At 40.1% G+C, this 12,013-nt stretch overlaps 1 protein-coding gene across 1 annotated transcript in view; it reads right to left on the minus strand.

Moving 5' to 3' along the window:
• The window catches only part of Eml4 (EMAP like 4), a 133,172-nt gene that overhangs the window by 29,603 nt on the left and 91,556 nt on the right, over positions 1 to 12,013 (minus strand). The window contains 4 exon segments of the mRNA XM_028892467.2: positions 1,891 to 2,001; positions 3,220 to 3,289; positions 6,728 to 6,877; positions 8,181 to 8,304. Coding sequence (XP_028748300.1) covers positions 1,891 to 2,001; positions 3,220 to 3,289; positions 6,728 to 6,877; positions 8,181 to 8,304 — 455 coding nt within the window.

Consider the following 12,013-nt stretch of genomic DNA (forward strand, 5'->3'; position numbering starts at 1 on the left):
CTCAGAGATCCGCCTGGCTCTGCCTCCCAAGTGCTGGGATTAAAGGCGTGCACCACCACTGCCCGGCTGAACTTTTCATAGTTTGATGGAATATACTAAAATTAAATGCTGTTTTAAAGTTCGCTGGTTTCCGTTTTTGTGACATATTTGGTTTACAGTAACATGAATCAATGAGATAAGTGAAAATAAGTATTTTTCTATCTCACTTTTCTGAAACCACCTTTGTTCACACAGACGGTGTCAAACAATTTACTTCTAGTAGCAGCTGTGGCCTGTGCCTTCCAATGTCTCTGGAACAAAGAGAGTGAAGATGGGAAGCAGCACCTGCCCCTCTTCTCTTCCTTCTCTCTCTATTGAGCTGACTGGGTGGCTTAAGGAGAGCTATTCACTCCTGTTCACTCCTGCTACCTGTTTTATTCTGGTAAATTCCCTTCCTGGCCTGTCAGTCTTGCCATTCACTGCCTTCAAACAAGCAAAGCTGGGAATCCAACTCAGTCTTCTGCTTTAAAAATGTCACCTTTCTCATGACCCAAAAACTTCCTATAAGTCAGAATACAGCGGCTGACAGGTAAGAACGGAAGAGATAATATGAATAGCTAAACACATTCTGAAGTATAAATGAAGCCCAGCAAAATCTAGAGGGGTGTACTTGAAAACCTAAAATATGACTGTGAAAATATAGGAGGTTTTTTACAAACTTTATAAATGTAACCACTAATTCAAGGAAAAGTAAAATGTTCAGATGAAGAACATCTTACTTTCCTCTCATAAGAAATCCTCAAAGCTTACATGACATTGCTACACACAATTAAAATAAAAGTTTTAACAGATGTCTGTGAGCCACCACGTGGGTCCTGGGGACTGAACTCAGGTCCTCTGCAAGTACTCTCAACCGCCAAACCACTCTCCAGCTCACTACACATAAAATTAAACTAATACTATCATCAATTCAGAACTCAGATAATTCGTGAATTTAGAGAATACAAAGGTCTGACTGTTTCCTTGCTCTCATGTGATACCAAGAGAAAAATATTTTATAGAAATGAAGTGTCCTCTAGATTTCCTAATAAGATGGATGTCTCCTATTATTCAAATTGAAATTAAAATGCATCTAATTGCTTATTTCAAACTGTACCACACTATGTCTTTATTCCTCTACCCATTTTCCACCACTACACTGGTATCCTATCTCAGGACAAGGGAATGTTTAAATGAGACTGACTCCCACAGGCGCACAGGTTTGAATGCTTAAGTCACCAGGGAGTGGCACTATTTGGAAGGATTAGGAGGTGTGGCCTTCTTGGAGGAAGTGTGTTACTGGGGGTGAGCTCTGAGGTTTCAGAAGCCCAGGCCAAGACCAGAGTCTCTTTCTTTCTCCTGCCTGCAGAACTCTGGGCTACCATGCCTGCCTGTGTGCCTCCACGCTTCCTGCCATGCAGAATGGACTAAACCTCTGAAACCTAAGCAAGCTCCAATTAAACAGTTTTTTAAAAATAAAAGTTGTTGTGGTCATGGTATGTCTTCACAGCAGTAGAACAATGACTAAGACAAATTAAATATAAATAAATGTAGTATCATGATCCTACCTAAATCAATTTATTTAATTTTATGTGCATCTGTGTGACGGTGTCAGACCCCCTGGAACTGGAGTTACAGACAGTTGTGAGCTGCCATGTGGTTGCTGGGAATTGAACCTGGGTCCTCTGGAGGAGCAGCCAGTGCTCTTAACCCGAGCCATCTCTCCAGCCAGGATCCTACCTAAATCAAATTTAGTACTTAAATTACAATACTACTTAATAATAGCTAGCATCTCATTTTTAGATGGATACAAGATTATACACAAAACAAACAGGCTGAGCTTGCTTACTTTAAAATATGACTGTGACTTACTGCTTTTGAAAAATCCAGGCATCCTACTCCACGCTCAAAAGTTCCAAGTCCAATGACATGCAGTGTGGAAAGGCTTACTGAATCCCACACCCTGACATGGGGTTGCAGAGGCTGCAAAACACAAGACAGACCTAGCATACTTAGGTGGGTGCAGACATGTGCACCACTGCACACAGCATAGACGTGTGCACTACTACCAAGAGTAGATATGTGCTTTGATACAGGATTTCTCTCTGTAGCCCTGGCTGCCCTGGAACTCACTATGTAGCCCAGGCTGGCCTCAAACTCAAGAGATCTACTTGACTTTGCCTCCTGAGTGCTGGGATTAAAGGTGTGCGCCACCACACCTAGCCCAATTTGCCACCTTAGTAAGACAAAAACTACAAAATTTAGACATGCCTCCAAACAATCTTGATTAGGAACTTTTCCCCCTAATACTATGGAAACAAGAGTGATCATAGCAGCAAATATTTGTATATTTAGTGTTATGCAATACCATAATCTGCAACTCTCACTCTGGAGATAAGGAGACAGACAGAGATTGTAACTCTCTTTTACAGCTACTAAAAGGTGGAGCTAGACTCTGATTCCAATGTGCTCTGGGTACTTTGTTTTTTTGAGACAGGATCTTACAATTTTATCCAGGCTGATCTCCAACTCTTAAACTCAAGCAGTCCTCTTGCTTGAGACCACCAAGAAAAAGGTACTACAGGTGTGAGTGAGCATCATCCCTGATACTTCGCTTTTAGTATTACCTTTATTCTTGATATAACGTACCTTAAAACAAAACAACAACAACAAAAAAAAGCAAACTGTCTACTAAGCTCTATGGAAAGAATTCTTAAAGAATACAGAACTGGAGGGCTCTTCAGCACCATCTGATACAACCCTCCCACTTTATAGAAACTGAACCCAGAGAACATCACGGACATATGCTAGTCATCATCAATTCACTATCTCACAAGTAAGAGATGTTTATAAAACAATCCAGTGAAATCAGAGTAACTGAAACTGAAAACTGAAAGATATCAGCTGTCCTCCTAACAGAAAACCAAAGGGCCAACAACTAGGAGGAACTCAGTTTACCAAGTTAACCTTTGACAAGCAAGAGCCCTTCCATCTGCATGTGTAGACAGTTTCCTAGAGAGAATACTTATTATTCAGAAGGAAACCGTAGTTTGAATCCTGCATTTTAAGACCTCCTTGCAGCCTATCGTTTCCCCCAATACTAAAGATTCTTTCATACAGTTCAGTGAGTAGGACAAGGAGCAGTGGCTGAGTCCTTCGTCTAACGGCAGCAGCAGGAGACACATGAAACTGGCTGCTTACCCTGCCATCCTTGTCCACTCCAGCTATCTGTCCAGTCGCGATCCTAATCTTGTCAGGATGTACAGCCAGGCTAAAAAGCAGTAGCAACAATAGTTTTAAATACAGAAACAGGAAACAGCATAGATGTACCTTTGTATCAGTATCTTTTCAAGCAAACAGTTTTCAGTCTTAAAAACACACCTGACCTATTTATTTTTATTAGTAAATTAAGCAAACTTCTATTTTTCTTTATTAATCTTATAAATGAACACTCAATTCATAGAAAATATTTATTCATAATTTGGTCTAGTAAAAATGGTAATCATTTTCACCTGTTCAAATTCCTTTTTAGTTGCTCTACTTACAGTCATGTTTACATGGTTTGATGAAGTGAAGTATGGCCCAGTGTAATTTTCATCTACTAAAATGTAAGCATAGCTTCATCTTTACATAATCCTTACACACTATCTAACAGTAACTCTTTAGTATTATAGCAACAAACAAAAAGCAGTATTAAACATCTTCCAATATAATTCTACCGACCTATAGCTAGTTCTTAATATTAAACTTTTATAAATCTAACCCAGGGCAATGAGTGGTATACGAAAATGGAAAATATTGTAGCAATTGTGCTCCAACAGATCACGGTATACACAATCAACCACAGAATCTGTGTGTGCATACGGCTGTGTAGGTGTGCAAGCCTTCCTGTGGAGGCCAGAGGACAATGTTGGGTGTCTTCCTCTATCACTCTCAACCTCATTCAATATTTGCAATTTAAATTTTTATTACGTTTTATTGTATGCACAAGTCTGTGCATGTGTGTGTGTGTAAGCGCACAAATGCTGTGGAGATCAGAGAACAACTTGTGGGAGTCAGTTTTCTTCTCCAACCACATGGATCACATTATCAGGTTCCGTGGCAAGTGCCTTTGTTGAGCTATCTCAATGGCCCAATCATAGCTGAAAGATTTTTTGTGTCCCACCTGGTCCACAGCTGCTCAGACCCAAGTACGCAGAGGCTTATATTAATTAAAACTGCTAGGCCATTAGCACAGGCTAACCATTGACTAGCTCTTACACTTAAACTCAGCCCATTTTTGTTTATCTATATGTCGCCATGTGTTCCGTGGCTTTACCTGTGTGCTATTACATGTTGTTCCATGGATGGCAGGATGGCGTTGCCCGACTCAGCCTTTCAGCCTTCCCAGAATTTTTCTTGTCTGTTTATCTCACCTATACTTCCTGTCTGGCTACTGGCCAATCAGCTTTTTATTTATCAACCAATCAGAACAACACATTCACAGAATACAGAACATCCCACAGCACCAATATTCATTTAAAAAATATATATATATTTATATGTGGGATGGTATGTGTGTGTCAGTGTGTATGTGTGTCACATTTGCCATTACTCACTGAACTAACTCACTGCCTACCCCACCTTATTTTTCAAGACAGGGTGGAGTCTGTCACTGAACCTGGAGCTTGGTGTTTTGGCTGGACTGGCTGGATAGCCAGTCTGAGATCTGTCTGTCTCCATCCTACAGCACTGGAGTCACAGACAGTGCAAGGGATTATAACTCAGGGCCCATATTTGCATAGCATACTGTAACCACTGAACTATTTCTCTAGCCCTTGTTTACAAAAATCACTGTCCCCGTACCTCTCCAGAAGGAGATACATGGTATATCCATACTATTGCATATTCCATCGATATGAATTATGTTTGTGTACGGGGCGAGGGCATGAGAGGTCACAGGCAGACTGTAGGTGTTATTGTTCTCTACCATATGGGTTCTGGGGTGGAGCTCAGCTTGTCATCTGGTTCACCTGCTAGGCCATCTTGTAATCAAGAAGTCACCTCAACTGGAAAGAATTTGTGTTTCCTGCTATATATTGCTAATTATTTTCCAGAAGAATTTTATTAACTTGTCACACACACGAGATTAAAAATGTTCTAAAGTTCTATAACTTTTCCATATCAAGAATTATATCTTTTGAAATGTTTCAATAACTTGGCATAAATGCTATCAGGTTTTCATTTCTAGATTTTAACAATGCTTCTCTAATTTCTTTTCTTCTTAAACAGTTTATATCCTGCATCTAGTCATTAAAACTAAAACTCTAAGGGCTGGAAATGGCTCAGGGTTAAGAGCACTGGCTGCTCTTCCAGAGGACCTGGATTCAATTCCCAACACCTACATGGCAGCTCACAATTGTCTGTAACTCCAGCTCCAGAGGATCCAACACATTCATACAGACATACATGCAGGCAAAACACCAATGCACATAAAATAAAAATAAATATAAGTATTAAACAATAAAACTCTATTACATTAACATTTTGCTGTACTTAACACTGTTTTTTCTTTTCAAACAAAAAATGTAAGTTATAATTTCTGCACTAGGTAATAATACATTTGCATGGCTCTGGTATTAAGATATTTAAAAAGTACTGAGAAAGTCTTTTTCCTCCCTGTGCCAATTGTTAAGCTGGTCTCTACCTTTCCTTTCCCCAGCCTCTGACAAAGCTTCAGGGTAACCTCGACAGCTTCTTTTAATTTGGAACTGCAGGAAATACTTTACATATGCGGAAGCCAAAATAGTATTTTGCACCACCTTTTCCCCAACACGAGTGAGAAAACACACACTTGCTTGCCTGCTTTTTAACAGTGGTTCTCCTTTCCAGTTTCTGCTGTTGACAAGATAGGGTCTCACTGCTGCATTAACTACCATGCTCTGACCTCCATACACACGATAACTAGTGCCCAGCCGGGAGAGGTGAGCAGCTTCTAACGCTTATACGTGTAACAGTGCACAAATTCGGTGCACATTTAATCTTGCAAGTATAAAGTGTTTTTATCTTTTCTAAAGGCTGAATATCATCTATGTACTATCCTAGCATTCACACAAGAGAAAATTTTATCTACATGTCAGGACAGTATAAGCTAAGCCTTTTAATGTGACAAAACAGTGGGTTCTAGTAACACATGATGGAATTTAACTAAAGAATAGCAACATTCATTGAGTAAATCCAAGCCTAAGCATTTCAAGAGTTCTGCTGTTACAGTTTGACACCACACAGGATACTCAGGATCCAATTCAGCTTGTGGCTTCTCTCCCTCTGAAAGGAAAACCTGAGGCCCAAAAGTTATCATGCAGAAAAACCCTCAATAAATACTAAGTAATGAATGAGAAACTACTTCCAGAAATTCATGAAGCCCAGTCTTTCTACATGGATTTCACGACAGGCCAGATAGAAAGGCACAGACTGAGGCAGCAGAAGGAGTCCACTGAGATTTAGAGCAGTGTATTTATCACTATTGATTTATTTCAGTATTTTGAAAAATGTGATCTTTTTATTTAAAAAAATATATTCCGTAGACTAAATAACATCTTTACTTATATCCTAAGCTTTCTGATGATAAACATTCAGTACAATTCAAATAATAATTATAATAACAATAACAACAACGATTATGACGAAAGCAGGCAAACAAAATTGGCAAATGGGAACTGATACCAACCATTTCACACAGTCTGTATGACCCAGGTAGTGTCGCTGAGTCCTTTCCTCGTAATTAAATAGTACCACTACTGATGCAATGAAATAAACTATCTCCCCCGTAGGAAGCAGGTACACATTTGCTCGACAGTCCTTTCCTCGATAACCATATCTTAAACGAAAGGTCAAGGCTTTAAAGCAAATACTCAAAGGTGTTTAGGGAGCCATGGATGCACAATGAAGAGATAACTGGATCAGAGCCACGATACTCACATGCCCTTTGCTGCCCAACCCTAAGTCTTTTACTGCATGTGTCTATGGACAGTTACACTCTGAGTTCCTACTACGCACCACGCACAGTGCTAAACATACAGCTCTGAACAGATCAGATGTGGGCCTGCGTGACGGTATGCTAGGAGGAAACACATGGAGACCCTACTTAAGAAGAGAGAGAGAGAGAGACCTAAGGCTTACCCAGACAGGAACGTGTATGCTGGGCCTAACAGGATGAATAAGGCTAGTTAAATACTATTTGCTACACAGAATGGCAATTAAAACCTGTGCCAAATGCTGGTGAGCTTCTCCAGGCTAATTTAACTTTGCCCAATGTAAGGAATCTGGAGTGTGGGGAGGGGAGCATCGAAGAATAGAGAGAACAGAGTTTACACAACAAGTCTCCTTCTGTTTCACTGAGTTTCTTAGAGGCTGTAAATGAGACTTTCCAGGTAGAATCAGGAAACATCAGTATTAAACTATTGTGTGTGTAAGCCTGGCAGAGAAGCAGTCAATTGCAGAGTTACAATCACCTTTGCTAATCTGAGTTCTTACAATAATTCAAATAGTCATGCAGTGGTACATGTTTGTAATCCCAGCACTTGGGAAGTTGAGTCAGGAAGACTCTTGTGACATTAAAGCCACCCCAGGCTACACAGTGAGTACAAGGTTGGGTAGGGAGACATAGCAAGACCCCATGACTCAAAACAAACAAACAAACAAACAAACAAACAAACAAACGGTCTCATCATGTACAATACGACACATCATTTCCCAGGTTACAAAATGCCAACTCAGTGTTGAAAATTCCCCGGCAGCCCTGGGAGGCAGCTTACCTCTGCTGTATCTAAGAACAGGAAGGTTCAAAGGAGCAAGTGCAGAGCCAGCACACAGACACTGCCCTATCAACCCCAGGCAGGAACCTTTCCTGTGCATCCCCACTCCTTGCTGCTGCAGAACTCTCTGGACAGGACGGAATGCTGCCGTCCTGTCTCCATTAAATGCCGGTGATTTTAAATCACTATTAGCAAAACAGAGCTGACATGTTTGAGAGATACTGTCTCCTTTTTAATTTCTCATGTGTCTCTTTAGTGCATTATGTTCTATTCCTGGTTTAAGGACAATTGGATGAATTAGCTAAGCAAGCTTTTATTAAACTAGGACAAAGCAAGCAGATTTGCTCTGCGGCTTGAGAAGGATACGCCCACTCCAGTTTGAGCTTCTCAGGAGGCAGTTCTGTTCTGATGTCATCATAGTTGTCAACATCCGAAGGAATGAACATGGTAATCGGCCGACCTCGCATGAACATTTTAATATATTCTCCTTCTGTTGAAACATAAGACAAAAATTAAATCACATGTATTTCCCATATGACTGTAGGAAAGGAGATTATTGATACAATGAAAACATGACAAGAGTAGCTCTTGAAGTTTTCCATTGTATGTTTTTTTTAACATATTATAGAGTTTATGTAGAAAACAAAGGGATACTATAAATACCTAGTCCAAAACAGCGAAAGTAAAAAATCAAAACAAACAACAAATCTGTGGCCATTTGTTTAGTTGAGAATAACTGTTTTCATCTGAATATAATTTAACTGTTTAAACTGACATAATGCTACAAGAATCCTGAAAAGTTCGAGTAAAAAAAAAAATGCAAACCTTCGTGACTGAGGTCTTTTAACTAGCAAAGAAGAGAGAAATTACTTATCTATCACACTAATCAACCTCAAAGTCAAGGCCTTGCAGATTCGAGTCCCTGCACCGCAAGGAAACAACTGACAAGGAGCAAACAGGCAACCATGGAGTAGAACTGTCTGCAGACCATGTAGGTGATACGGGGGTTCATCTCTAAACACATAATGGATGCCAGCTCAACGGCAAGAAACAAACCAAGGCAACCCCCTTAAAATGCATTAAAAATGGATTAAGTACTTAGAAAACATTTCAAAGAAAGAATGGAAGAAAAGAAGAGAGAGAGAGAGGGAGGGAGAGAGGGAGAGAGAGAGAGAGAGAGAGGGAGGGAGGGAGAGAGGGAGGGAGGGAGAGAGGGAGGGAGGGCCAACGGGCAATTTGAGAAAACATGCAACACTACTAGTAACACCTCAGGGAAATGTGAATGAAAACCACACTGTACGTCATTTCAGACCTGTCAGAATGATTAGCAAACCAAACAAACAAAGTGTAGACAAGGATATGGAAAAACAGCATCACTGTGGATGCTGCCGCCACTATGGAAAAGCAGGGCGGAGGCTCTGCAGAGACAATTCAAACAGAATCACTACATCATCTGGCGATTCTACTACTAGATATTTCCAAAATAATGTAAATCAAGAGCTTGATCAGATATCAACACTAACTTTCATTTTCACGGCAGCACTATTCCTAACAGCCAAGATCTACAAACAACCTAAATGGCCACTTGCAGATACATATGTGGTATATGCATGTAAGTAAGCCTGTCACAGAAAGACAGCTACTACTTGGTTCCTAGGACATATTTAAAATAGTCAAACTCATGAATGGGGTGTGAGGGTTAACTAGGGTTACAGGAAAGAGGAAATGAGGATCATGTGACAGTTCATCCAAGCAAGAAGAAAGTGAGCTTCAATCTACTGCACAACACTGCACTAGACAGCATTAACTAAATTACATGACTCAAGACAGCAGAGCTCATGTCCGCTGTTCTTACCACAGTAAACCAAAACCACGATCTCGGAACAGATCCTAGGAAAAGGACTCAAACATCTTTTCAAGTTTAGATGAGAGGAAGCAAGAGCTAAGCTTTGTTGCAGTGAGCAGGCCACTTCTCACTTCACCACTGGGCCTTCAATTAGCCTCATATCAACAATCAAATTCAATTGTAACACAAATATTTTCAAGACAGTAAGAAACAGTTTTTCTTTTCTTATTAGCACCATAGGTCCCGAAACAGCTTTTGTTTATATAGATCAACAGGTGTTTACAAGATCTTCAACAGTCTAAAACTAGAATATTTTTAAAAGACGTCAGAATCAAATCAGTATTGATTATACATTTCTAACCAGGGAAAAGGATGCTTTCTGGAATAGCTGGAAGCTGGGCATGGTGGCTCATACCTTCAATCCTAGCTATCAGGAAGCAGAGGCAGGAGGATCGTCCACAAATGTAAGGGCAACTTGGTGTACAAAACTGAGTTCCAGGCCAGCTAGGATTGCATACTGAAACCTCTCAAAAAAAAAAAAAAACAAAAACAAAAAAAAACAAAAAAAAAAAACAGAAACAGCAGAACCCCCCCCCACACACACACAGATGTGACTGTTTCTCCAAAAAACTAGAAAACAACACAACCCCCAGCTACCTCAGCCCCTAGTATCCTGATGACCCCTACAGGTAAGTCACCACTGTGATAGGACTGTTGAAGCTCAAGGGAAGGACAGAGGCTGGAAAAACAGCACAGGGCTGTCCAGTGCTCACTACGCTGTCTGGCACAAAATAAGTGTGATCATCCCCAACCAGAGGCTGATGTGATCTTAAAATCTCTACCAAGGACCCAAGTTACCTAAGAAAAGCAGTGCATAATCCAGTATTCAAGATTCAGTAGTTTATATAACATGAAGAGGAAGACAGATTACCTGTCGAGTGTCTGCCTGCAACCATCACTTCAGATTAAGAAGCTGTGGTTATTATGGGTGAAAAGTTCAAGTTATTTTTATTATTCTTACTCACAGTGCTCAGCCGCAGGGTTTGATCTAACAGGGTAAGACCTCCCACACTATGCTTTAACACCACATGATGCATGTCATTATTACTTCTGAATCTAAGAGTGGGCCTTGCTTCCTGATGATTTTTAGCATAGCTGAACTTCGACAGTAACTAAATAATTACCAGCTGTAAACATCTCCCTTCCAGAACCATCTTTACCCATATACTTGTCTCCTGGAGGTGGTGGTAAATCTACTCTTACAGGTATTCATCTGGGATATAACTTTCTTTTTTGATTATTTTTAAGGAACATAAAATTGTTGAATCCCCTTTTAAATTTCTCCTAGAATCTCTCATCCGATCAAAGGTGTACATGATAAATGTGTTCTAAATAAAAGTAACAGATTAACAGGTGGTTCCATTGTTCTTTAGAGATTTGAGTATGGTTAGCAAAGGGGAAGGGCTAGCAACAGCCCATTATAGAAAAAGGCTAAACAACTGAAGGGGCTCAGAATATCCTTCTATCCACTGCTAAGTAGCAAGATCAATTAAATCAGAAAACAAAGGAGCTATTGGTGCTCACTCATTTTTCTAATGTGAAGTTAAAATGGCAGGGTGTGAAATGCCTTGCCAGCTGAACTGGTACCATTCACACTAGAGACCATGCATATGAAGCAGGAACTTGAAACACTTTCTGGCACCGAGAAGAAAGCAATCAATTACGATGAAGGAAAGATTGCTGGGATCTAAATCCCAGCGTACTCTCTATTAGCTGTGAGATCCAGTTTCACTACCTAGCGTTGAAAATGGTAACACTATTACTTAGAATTATTACTAAATAAGTTAACACACTGTGAAACATAATTTGAGGTCCTTGAAAATATTTGTCCTTCTTCCTTTGAGAAGGAACTTTTATTCTACTGATCTGATACAGCGCCTAGCTATGTAACCCAGGACGGTGTCACACTCGAGTGCTGGGTGTACAGGTATGTGTCACCATGCGTGGCAAGCTGTGACCATTTAAACACTGTTTGGCAATTTGCTTATATAATATCCCATAAAAATCTCTGCATAAATTTTAAAGTAGCTATCCACACGATAACAAGTATAGGCGAATACACCAAACTTCTGATGATTCTACCATGTACCACTTTAAAATCAAGGACCATGAATTCAAGTATCTATGTGGTCAGGCAGAAAACGAAAATGAGAGACGTGGGAAACGACAGGCTGACTGGGAATGATGCACAGGTATACTCATGTACCAGTTCAGGGGCAGTACTATCCTAACTGTTCATTTCTCAAGAGAAATAGCAAATCTATAATCTACTGTGAAACCTTTCAATGGTAAA

This window comes from Peromyscus leucopus, chromosome 22 (genome assembly GCF_004664715.2).
Source record: "Peromyscus leucopus breed LL Stock chromosome 22, UCI_PerLeu_2.1, whole genome shotgun sequence".
Lineage (NCBI taxonomy): Eukaryota > Metazoa > Chordata > Mammalia > Rodentia > Cricetidae > Peromyscus > Peromyscus leucopus.